We start from the raw sequence: 10,736 nt of genomic DNA, 5'->3' as shown, positions 1-10,736 counted from the left end.
CCGAGCCTGAGAACCGGGAGTTTGCGGTCCCCGTGCAACAGCGGGTGCTGCTGCCCCTGCTCGGCGGAACTCTGCGAGAGGGAGGGAGGGACCTCCCCAGTGCACAAGGCAACAGCCCCCGGCCTCAGCTTTGTGGTGGTTCCGGAGAGTCAGCGACGGCAGGGAGGGAAAGCAGGGTGAGGGGCGCAGGGACGGTGCAGGAGTAGCTTTGCTGCTTTTGTCACAAGAAGGGAGTGTGTCGCTGGGGAAGAAGGTGGAGCTGCAGCCGTGAGCATGGAGAGGTGCCTGAGGAGTGTTGGCAGAGTTGGGTGACCAGGTAGGGCAGGGTGTCACATCAGGTGCCCTGTGTGAGCTGCACAGCCAGCTGGCACCGGTACGGGCTGCCCCGCAGCACAGCTGACGGTGGGCACGGGACGGAAGGGGAACCACCCCAGCTGAGACAGAAAGAGCGTGGGCCCTTCACTCGGGCTCGGCAGCGGCATGTGCTTGTCCTGCCTTGTTATGTGTATGCTGTCATAAAATTTCCCCTTTAAGGCTGGGCTGAAGTTATTTTTACTCGTGGGGTGGTGACGGGAACACAGAACGGAGCAGGAGCTCTGAACTGTTCTTACCTGATCTGCGGCGGAGGGGCGGACGGAGGAGGAAGGAAGCTCAGAAAAGGAGAGGGATCGAGAGAAGGGAGGGGAAAAGAAAGCAGGCAGGGAGGGCATCCCATGGGGGGGACTAGGGAGGGGACCAGCTGGGGAAACTGAAAAAGAGGGAACGAGGAAGAGGAGTAAGGAGGGAGAGCTCCTTTGGGGAAAGTAGCTCCGGGGAGAAGAAGGGCTGCAAGCATCCAATGCCAAGCATTACGGAGGGGAGCTGAGTGGGTACAGCCAGCAGAGCAGCTTTTGTGGTCTCCTCCTGACTCTCAAGATGATGAAAAGACAGTTTAATCGAATGCGCCAGCAGCTGTCCCATCCCAGCATCACCATTAGGTAAGGACTTCTCCACTACCTGTACCGGAGGGAGTGGGATGCGGGTCCTGGGGACTTGTGCTGGGGCTGGACCGACATCCCAGTGCTGGTGGCCTGGGAAAAGGGGGAGGAAGCTTTAGAGCATCTTCAGCAAAAGCTGAGGGGCTTTGGGAAGGCTGTATTGGTGCTGCTCAGCAGTAAATGATCCTCAAGCCCAGTTACCTCTCCCAGGGCCCACAGGTACTGCATTTACCAGGAAACAGGGCTTTCCCAAGTTTGGCTTCACCAGGATGCAGGGCAGTGGGGCAATGGGGAGGGACCTTCCAGCCACATGCCCCTGGCTGTGCAGTGACCAGGAAGGTGATCAGGCTGGGACAAGCCCTCCCTGCAGAATCTGGGGTGCCCCACAGGAACCAAATGGCATGCATAGCTCTAGCCAGCCCAGCAGCATGAGCAGCCCAGAATGCCCTTTGAGGAGAGGACCAGGAGAGGACTCAGATGGACCCATGGAGGACTTACAGCTTCACACAAAACCCTCTGTCCCTGTCCTACCTCTTCCATTTCCTTCTTTTTCTCCTCGGCTTTCCAAAGCTCTTCCCTTGCAAAACCCAGAACTGAAATTACAGGGCTGGGCTCTCCCTGCCCAGCCCCCTCACTCCCTTTCCTACTGCCACCTCTGCAGGTTCCCAGCACTGGGTGGCTAAGTGGGACCGAGTGTGTCCCCTGAACCACTGAGCTCCTTCAGCCTGCCCAGCAAATCAACCACAGGGAAACAATTCCTGTATCCTGGTGGCCTCTTGCTCTCCTTGCATTCCCTGGAAGGGAGCATGATGCCTGTTCCCACACCCCCTCCCTCAAGATTTCTCATCTCCATGACAGATGCACCTCCCTTTTGGTTAATGCCAGCCAGGCAAGTCTCAAGCAGCTTGTGAAGCAAGCTCTTCACCTGCTGCAGAGCCTCTCCTCTGGGGACCATGACCTCACGTGATCTTGCTTGCCTTCAACCAAACCACCCACGTTTCCTGCAGCTCCACATCCTCATCCCACATTGGTTTTGGCAGGCAGTAAAAAGAGAGAAACATGAACTGAGGAAAAAGCAGCAGATGGAAATCAAATTGGGTTCTTGGGACATAGCAATGGTAGCAGACTGTGAAGCAAAGCTTCCTCTGTGGGAGGCATCACAGAGGTTTTAGGGTCATGGTGGCTGGTTTTGAATTTGGCTTTGAGCAGAACCACAGAAAGCTGGGTTTGTGTAGGCATTTCTGGAGGGGCTGCTGTTGGTCTTGGACCCCAGTTTGACCTCAAGGACACCCTTGCTCCTGCACCAGTGGCCCCAAAGAGTACCTAGGCCTGCAAAGATGCACACCAGACTGCAACATCACTGTCCTGGATTCGCCTTCAGGGTAGAGATGGGTAGTCAGGGGCAGTAAACATCCTGCTCCTGTTGTGGCCCTGCTGAGCACTCTGACTCCAAAAACACAAGTCACATTTGGACTTTTTGACTGAGGTGCACTGAACTGGAAACCCTGTCTGATGGGGTGTCCACCAGCCAGCAAAGCTGGCTCATTTGCACTGCTCCTGCTGATCTTGTCCTCCCAGGCTCACTCTACCCATAGCCTTGTATCTGATAGGCCAGGATATATAGCCTGTGTCTCCTGCTCACAGGAACCCAAAGAGAGGCAGGTATGATGCATTAGGACCTGCCTTCCCAAGGGAGCGTGGTGGAGGCCATCCCCATTTGCTGATGGTTCCTTCTCCTTCCTCTGCAGAGCCCAAGAAGCAACTGAGCTCCTGTCAGAAGATTTGCTGCAGGTGAGGTGTGGGCTGAGCTGGCAGGCGTGTGTCTGCTTGTGCCTGGGCGTGGGAACCTGTCCCGCTGCTGCCTGCCATTCGCCCTGCCAGCATGTCCAAGTCATGGGGCTGGGATCTGCCCACGTGCCAGAGGGTGATTTCAGGACCACGGTGTTAAGGGATTGGCAGGCTCCTGCTATCAGGAAGGGCTTTCCCAGCTGCTCACAGAGGCATGAATCCTGACCATTTGTGCCCCCTTTTCACTGGACCAGATGCTCCGGGCTGTGGTAGGATGCTGGGCAGGTGTTGTGGTTTGGCGCTGGCCAAATGCCAGGTACCCACAAAAGTTGCTCACTAACCCTCCCCTGTCACAGCTGGGCAGAGGAGAGAGAATTTTAATGAAGGCTTTATGAGTTAAGGACCAGGAGAAAACATTCCAAGAGCAAAACAATCTCAACTTAGAGGTACAAAGTGAATTTATTACTAACAAAATCAGAGGAGGATAATAAGTAAAATAAGCCCTTAAAAACACCTTTTCTTCCCCCAAACCTTCCATCCTTCCCACCAACAACACAGGGGGCAGGGCGTGGGGGTTTTGGTTAGTTCATCACCCGAGATCTTCCGCTGCACAGGGAGAGGAGTCCTTCCACTGCTCTGCTGCACTGTGGCGTCCCTCCCATGGGAGACAATTCTCTCTGAACTTCTCCAGCATGGCTCCAAATCTCACAAGCAGCAGTCCTCCCAAAACTGCTGCAGCATGAGTCCTTGCCACATGCAACAGTCCTCCCAAAACTGCTGCAGCATGGGTCACTCTTCCATGGGGTGCAGCCCTCCAATGACAGGCTGCTCCAGCCTGGAAGCAGGGCCCTCTCTTCACTGCGTCTCCCACTGCATCACAGCCTCCTCCAGGCATCCACTCACTCCAGAGTGAGCAGCTCCCCCACAGGCTGCAGGTGGATCTCTGTATCCCCTGTGGATCCCCATGGGCTGCAGGGCACAGCTGCTTCACCATGGTCATCACCCAGCCTGCAGAGGAACCTCACTCTGGTTCCTGGAGCACCTCCTGCCCCTCCTTCTCCACTGACCTTGGTGTGTCCATGTGGTTTCCCTCACATGTTCTCTCCTCCTCCTCTTCTTTGGCTAGAAAAAAACTGTGTTCTCACTTGGTTTTGATTTTCTTCTTAAATATGTTTTCACAGAGGCATTACCACTATCTCTAATTGTCCCAGGCTTGGCCAGCAGCAAGTCCATCTTCAAAGCCATCAGGGATTGGCTCTGCCAGACATGGTGGAAGCTTCTGGCAGCTTCTCACAGAAGCCACCTCTGTGGCCCCCCCTGCTACCAAACACCAGCCCATGCAAAATCAACACAGCAGCCATCCTCACTCAGAGCTGGGTAGTGGAGAAATGGCCTTGAGGTGCCCAAAATGGTTTCCCCAGCCCCCACTCTTCTGCCCCCAGATTGAGCAGAGGATTGAGCCGGCCAAGCGAGCAGCTCACAGTGTGTCCAAGAGGCTCCAAGCCTGCCTGCAGGGACAATGTGGCTCCGACATGGACAAGCGAGTGGTGAGAAAATCTTCCCACTGCAGCCTGTGCTCACCCCAGCTCTGTCACTTGCCAGCAACGGAGATGCCAGGCCCCTGCTTTGCCTGCTTTGCTGAAGGGTGGCCCAAAGCTATGCCAAGCCCAGGTCCCATTATCAGCAGCAGCCTCCAGCATGTGCCTGGGACAAGCAGAGCAGGGGATCCCTCTCTATTACCATCACTAATTTGGGTTACTCCTGAGAGAGTGTCTTTGCATTGAATAACCTGCCAAAGTCCTTGTTGTCTATGTTCTTTCCCAAACCCCCATGAATCCTTGCACTCATGGTGCACTGTGGTGAGGAACACCACAGTGTGGGCAGGCACAGTGGTGTCATCACTTCTCTCTCAAATCCTTGGCCGTGTGCAGAAGAAGCTGCCTTTGATGGCTCTGTCCATGGCGATGGCTGAGAGCTTCAAGGAATTAGACACAGAGTCCAGCCTTGGGTAAGTACTGGTGGGAGAAAGTTCCAGAGAGACCCCAAAAGATGCCAGATCCTGGTAGTGACACTGTCTCGGCTCAGGGGCTGCCATGGCTCAAACCATGTCCCCAGAGCAAACACTGGTGTTGCACTGGGAGAAGGGACAGCCAGCACCTTCAGCCTCCCATTGCAGAGTAGGGCCAGGGGCTGGCTCAGGGTTCCATGTGGGTACAGGTACAATGTGGATGTTGGGTCAGAGAAGGACATGGCTCCAGCCTGCAATAATTTCATCTCTGTCCCACGCAGGAAAGCCCTGGAGATGGGGTGCTGCATACAGAGCTCACTGGCCAAAATCGTTGCTGAGTTTGAGATTGCCCTGGAGCACTACGTCCTGCAGCCACTCAACAAGCTCAGTGAGGTAGTCCTGGCTGCCCTACTGACTCCACTCTCCAATGTCAACACTCCTTTCTGTGTCCCCAGGCCTCCCCCACTCACTCTGTCCCTCTCTCCTCTAGGAGGAGCTCCCCACCATCCTGAAGCGCAAGAAGACCCTCCAGAAGTTGATTTCTGACTGGAACACAATCAAGAGCCGGTATGGGGCACACTGCAGCTCTGGGGGGATCAGGGCATATAGAGCACAGCCCCCAGACAGGTTGGGGGAGAGAGGAAGATAATTGCCTGGGGGAGTCAATTTCCTCTTCAGGAGGACACAGCTAGCTCCTCTCTGTAGATGCATCTTGCTCTGGGCTCAGATGCTGATTCCCTAGCACCAGAGAGGGCAGTTCTGCTGCTAAAGGCAGTAAAGTGTCCCAGTGCTGCTTGGTACACTGAGATCACCTCGTTCCAACTCCTGCCAGTGGTAGCTCTTGCCATGCCAGATTTCTCTGGAAGTCTGCACACTTGTTCTTCCCAGCAATCCTGTCACTGAGACCATAAATGTACCTCTTCTGTGCCACCCCAAAGGCTGAACCAAGCTGCCAAGAGTTCCAGTAACAGCACTGGAGCTGGTGCTGGCCCAGGGGCATCCTCTGCTGCCAACAAACTGGAGATCTTGAAGGAAGAAGAGGAGGAGGTGAAGAGGAAGGTGGAGCAGTGCAAGGTGAGATGGTCCCTTGCTCTCCTCTATGGATCAGCTCCAGAGCTGCAGACCTGCTCCCCTCCACCAGTCTTTTCCCAGGTGACCCCACACTGAGATGAATTGCAGCCAGAGAGCATGTCCTGCCCTCTGAAAGCAAATGAGCCCCTCAAGCAGGAATGGAGAGATGGCCCAAGCCCTGGGAAGAAAAAGAGTAAAGGAGTTCCAAGCACAAGCTGCTGCAGAGAGGAGGCTCCAGGGGCTAAATCAGGGAGCATATGGGGTCCCCTCAGGCTGGGAACTAGCTGAGCTAGGATCTGTTATGTGTGGCAGAGAAGTTTCACATCGGCTTTCTCCACTTCTGCCCTATTTCTCTGAAAAGCCCAGCACCTTGTCTGGCAGAGCTTGTGATCTCACTGGAGCTGAAGGTGCAGAGACCTTTTGTTCCTGAGACACTTGTGCCAGGACCTTGATCATGGGGCAGGTTTCTGCCACTACCCAAACTAATGGAAGCAAGGACGAAGCCCCACTGCACCCAGACACCCTGTCTAGACCACTCACAGACCAGATGAAAGGGCTTCATGAAGGTGTCTCCTCTTTCTCGGGTGCAGGGAAGGGATGGAAGATTGCTCTTCTTTGTGTCTCCCTTCCCAGGATGAGTACATGGCTGACCTCTACCACTTCTCCACCAAAGAGGACATCTATGCCAGCTACTTCATCAAAGTAAGAGTCCTCTGTCTCACTTCTCCCCAGTGTGTGAACATAGACTGCAACATGTCTGAGCCCAGCCTTGTCCTCGTCCACCCCAAGTGCCCCCAAGCAGGGCAGAGGACAGATCAAGGCATCAGCAGGTGCCTATAGGTGGCCTTGCTCCAGACACTGCAGGTGAATGCTAGCACTAACACCAAGCGCAAACAAGCAGCTTGTCCTGATGATGCCCCTCTCCAATTTGCCCTCTACCCCTTACTACAGACACAGTCCCAGGGACCCCAGGTGGGCTCCCCTTGCGGCTCCCTCTTTGCCTGTCCTCATATGGGTGCAATGTCCTGGGAATGGGCACCTCTCCGAGAGAGGCTGGTGTTAACTGAATGCTGTTTGCCTGTCCCCTGTCTGGCAGCTATTGGAAATCCAATCCCAGTACCACCGGCAGTCACTGGAATCTCTGGACTCAGCTCTTGCAGAGCTGAGGGAAAGCCACAGACAGACAGGTACCCTCTGGTTCTCCATGCAGCCTGGCCAGGACTGCAGCTGAGCCTGGGGGATACAAGTGTGGCCAGCAAAGCTGGAAAAGGCTCATTTTCCATCCCTACACCTGCTGCTGCCTACCATGCTGGGCTGGTAGTTTGGGGACTGCAGCTTGACATGGGCTGGGGATGCTGCCTGTCCTGCCTCTTGGCTATAGCCAGCCAAGTTCAGCTTGGAGCAGGATGTTGCCTTGGCCAAATGCTGGATGGTCCCAGTGTCCCCCATCCCTCTTGACATTTTCCTCCCTCTTCCAGAGCTTTCCTTCACGACAGACACCCCAGTGGCGGGGTACTATGGAGTGTCCCTAGAGACACACCTCAAGAGCTTAGGCCGGGAGATTGCGCTTCCCATTGAAGCCTGTGTCATGATGCTGTTGGCTTCTGGCATGAAGGAGGAGGTAGAGAGTGCTCCACACCCCCTCATCACTTTCTCCCCCCAGATGCATTCCTCCCAAACTCAAAATGCATCCCTTCCCTCTTCATCCCATCCCCAGGGGCTCTTCCGGCTGGCAGCGGGCGCCTCAGTGCTGAGGAAGCTGAAGAGCAGCTTGGCCAGCGGCTCCAATGCCCTGGAGGAGTTTTACTCCGACCCCCATGCTGTGGCTGGTGAGTGCCAACAAGGCAGGGTGGGGGGACATGACCAGGTAGTCCCTGCCATCCATCCCTCAGCTGCCATCAGCTCCACTGCTCCCCCTCTCCTCCCAGGTGCACTGAAATCCTACCTGCGGGAGCTGCCCCAGCCTTTGATGACCTTCGAACTCTATGACGAATGGGTCAAAGTGGCCAGGTGGGTCCAGGCACTGGGGAGGAAATCACTGGCAGGTCTCAAAAAGCCCCCAGTCAACCCCCTCCATCCTTCCTGGCACTTAGAGCAGGAGTGCTCTGTCTCATTTGGGGAGATACGAGCACAGTGCCTCCGTGGATGCTTGCCTTCACTGCCCAGTAAAGCTGGACATCTCCATCTCCAGGGCTATGGCCTGCACAGGGCAGTCAACACTGGCCTTTGTCCTTGTCCACTGTGTCCCTCTCTGCCACAAGGAACAGGCCGAGCTATCTGTTCTTCCTTCTATCTTACAGTTTAAAGGACATTGACAGCCGTGTACAGAGCCTGAGGGACACCTGCAGCCGCCTGCCCCAGGACAGCTACAACAATCTGAGGTGTTTTGTCTGAACAAGGCTTCTTCAGCTCCAAGCAATCACCAGGGGTAGCCATTCCCTTCTCAAATCCCTACCTCCTAAACCCTTGCCCTCCTTTCACCCCACAGGTATCTGATCAAGTTTTTAGCCAAGCTGGCTGAACACCAGGAGGTGAATAAAATGACCCCCAGCAACATTGCCATTGTGCTGGGCCCAAACCTGCTGTGGTCACAGCAGAGCACAGGGTAAGGTCTGGTTTGAAGGGGTGGGAGGCATCTCCCTAGCCCCAGCTGGGGTGCCTTGGAGGCAAATGACATGGCAAAGGCTGATCCAGCAGTCTTCAGACTGGTCTAGAACACACAGAAATCTTCCATCCTCAAGTCCTGTCCCTTGTTCTCATGCTCCCCAGGTTGCATGTCCCCTCACCAGGCACATGTCCTCTTAGCCACTCTGCAAAGTAGTAGAGGAGGGGGCTGAAACCCAAAGCATGTTTTGTGACATGGATGGCTTTCAACACCACTGGCCTCCAACATCAAACCAGGGTTCCCAGGACATGGAAAAAGGCCCATCACACACACTGCCATGGCCCTTGGCTGGGCTGCCTTCCCTTCAGACCCTGACCCCTGCAGATTGAACACAAAAACCCATTTAGAGTTAATTCCCCCAAACCCTTCTTCTGATGCCTCTCCCTGTCTCACAGAGATCCCATGCAACTGGACTTGGCCTCAGTCTCCTCCATCCAGGCTGTGGTAGAAGCCCTCATCCAGAATGTGGACACTCTCTTCCCTGGAGGTAGGGCCAGGGCATCACTTGGTGGGCTGCAGCAGAAAGTGACAGGGAGAGGAAGGGAAAGGAACATTTTTCCATCTCCGGGAGGGGAGAAGTGGGAGGCTGCTCTGGCTCCCTACTGTGGGATCATTGCTCTGGGTGGCAAGTGCTTCCTCACAGGATCTCCTCCTTTTTCTTCACCCAGAGTTAGATTTCAATGTCTCAGGCATGTTCATGCCACCCACCAACACCGGACTTTGCAAGGCTGCCCCAGTGGAAGAGCCAACTCCTGCGACCCCTCCAGCCAGCACCCCCACCCTTTTGGATGGAGAGGCGTAAGTCTGATGGGAGCTAGAGGCTCTGGCTGTCCCAGCTCTCCCTGTGTCGTCCCTCCCTCCCACCTCACGTCAGGGCTGTACCCTCACAGATGCCTCACAGCCAGGATCACCATGCCCAACCAAAGCCTGACTTGCCCTGTTCTCTGTGCAGCACCTCCAGGGACCCTGAGGCCAGGTCCCAGCCGGCATCCCCAGCACTGCCCAGGTCACCTCCTGAAGCTGCAGAGCCACCAGCTCCGATGATGACTGACAACACCACCCGCAAAGGTTAGGGTGCTCCTGATGCCTGGGAAATTACACCCCCCAGTGCCACCTCCTGTGGTTGTCATCATCCTGCTGTTCTCCATGCAAGCGGGCACTGGGGATGTCCTTGTCACCAAGTAAGGGGAAAGGCCTCTGACTGGGGTAGCATGGCTAGGATCCAGCCAAGATGGGACCGTGGGATGGTGGGACACAGTATGTCCTCCAGTGCTGGGTTGAACACCTCCGGTAAAGAAGTGTCAAAGCTCATGGCCCTGTGTGAAAGGAAGAGGGAAAAGCCCCCCAGAAAAGCTGGTGTGCACTTGTGTCTTCAGGACACAACTTCAGGAGTTGGGCAAGGGGCAATTTGTCCAACCACTCTGTCTGCAGCCCCCTCTGCCCTTTGGAGAGATCCCAGCCCAGCTTTCTTTTCAGGCAAACGCCCAGCTCCGGCCCGACCCACAATGCCACCACCGCCTGTGACACAGCCTCGGAGCACAGCTCCTGCCCAGGCAACCAGCCCCAAAGCCCTGCCACGACGGACGCCCAGCAGAGCCCCTGGCATCCCACCGCCACTCCCTCCACAGCCAGCACCCCGCCACAGCCGAGATGTCCCACCATCCCCCAAGCCTTCCACTGGTGAGACTGACACAGTGGCTGCCATGGACTGTGTGCCAGGAACCACAGAGGAGGGGCAGCCACTGCCAGCAGGAGGAAGCCCCCTGGCCACATTGGCCCCAGAAGGACAGCCTACAGAGAACTGAACAGGGTGAGGGGCATGGGGGAATCACAGGTCAGGGAGATTGGATCCAGCACCACTCTGGGACCCAGCAGGTGCTGTGGAAATGCAGGCCTCAGGGACAGCATCTCTCAGTCCTCCTCCTTGTTCCCTTGGCTCACACCACCTGGCACGCTTTGCTTGCCTTCTCTCGCTCTCCTGTCTCCACCTCCCCACACCACCACGTCCCTGCCGGAGCCCAGCCACCAGTGAGGGCCCAGATCCCTGCCCAGATCCCCCACTGCAGGCCCAGCCACTGCTTGCAACTCTTGGGCCATTGTGGGCAGCTTGGCCCCATGGGGCCATCTGCAGATGCTCATCCATGATCCCAGTCCCATTTTCCCTTAAAATGCATTGCCTCAGGAACACACAGATGGATATATATAAATACAGATACATATATATATA

General features: G+C 55.8%; 1 protein-coding gene across 3 annotated transcripts; it reads left to right on the top strand.

The window, feature by feature from the left end:
* On the top strand, window positions 1-10,736 carry SH3BP1 (SH3 domain binding protein 1). Of its 3 annotated transcripts, XM_015628536.3 has the most exons (18): window positions 1-977; window positions 2,726-2,768; window positions 4,208-4,312; window positions 4,697-4,773; window positions 5,055-5,166; window positions 5,264-5,340; window positions 5,712-5,847; window positions 6,478-6,546; window positions 6,941-7,031; window positions 7,323-7,465; window positions 7,562-7,673; window positions 7,773-7,854; window positions 8,145-8,225; window positions 8,333-8,449; window positions 8,905-8,996; window positions 9,178-9,307; window positions 9,462-9,577; window positions 9,986-10,736. In XM_015628536.3, exons 1-18 carry the CDS (start codon window positions 916-918, stop codon window positions 10,312-10,314), a joined length of 1,974 nt encoding a protein of 657 aa, XP_015484022.1. In that variant the 5' UTR covers window positions 1-915; the 3' UTR covers window positions 10,315-10,736. The 3 variants fall into 3 exon arrangements, with proteins under 3 accessions (XP_015484022.1, XP_015484024.1, XP_015484023.1); XM_015628538.3 differs by lacking the exon at window positions 2,726-2,768; XM_015628537.3 differs by lacking the exon at window positions 8,145-8,225.

This window comes from Parus major, chromosome 1A, assembly GCF_001522545.3.
Source record: "Parus major isolate Abel chromosome 1A, Parus_major1.1, whole genome shotgun sequence".
NCBI lineage: Eukaryota > Metazoa > Chordata > Aves > Passeriformes > Paridae > Parus > Parus major.
The sequence above is the reverse complement of the archived record's forward strand: the minus strand, read 5'-3'. Positions and strand labels throughout refer to the sequence as shown.

What these genes read in the sequence shown, in the direction of transcription:
- SH3BP1 (XM_015628536.3), top strand. Translation starts at nt 916, where the DNA reads ATGATGAAAAGACAGTTTAATCGAATGCGCCAGCAGCTGTCCCATCCC. An exon ending in CCGACATGGACAAGCGAGTG is followed by an intron (nt 4,313 to 4,696) that starts GTGAGAAAATCT and finishes GGCCGTGTGCAG; the next exon opens with AAGAAGCTGCCTTTGATGGC. An exon ending in TGGAACACAATCAAGAGCCG is followed by an intron (nt 5,341 to 5,711) that starts GTATGGGGCACA and finishes GCCACCCCAAAG; the next exon opens with GCTGAACCAAGCTGCCAAGA.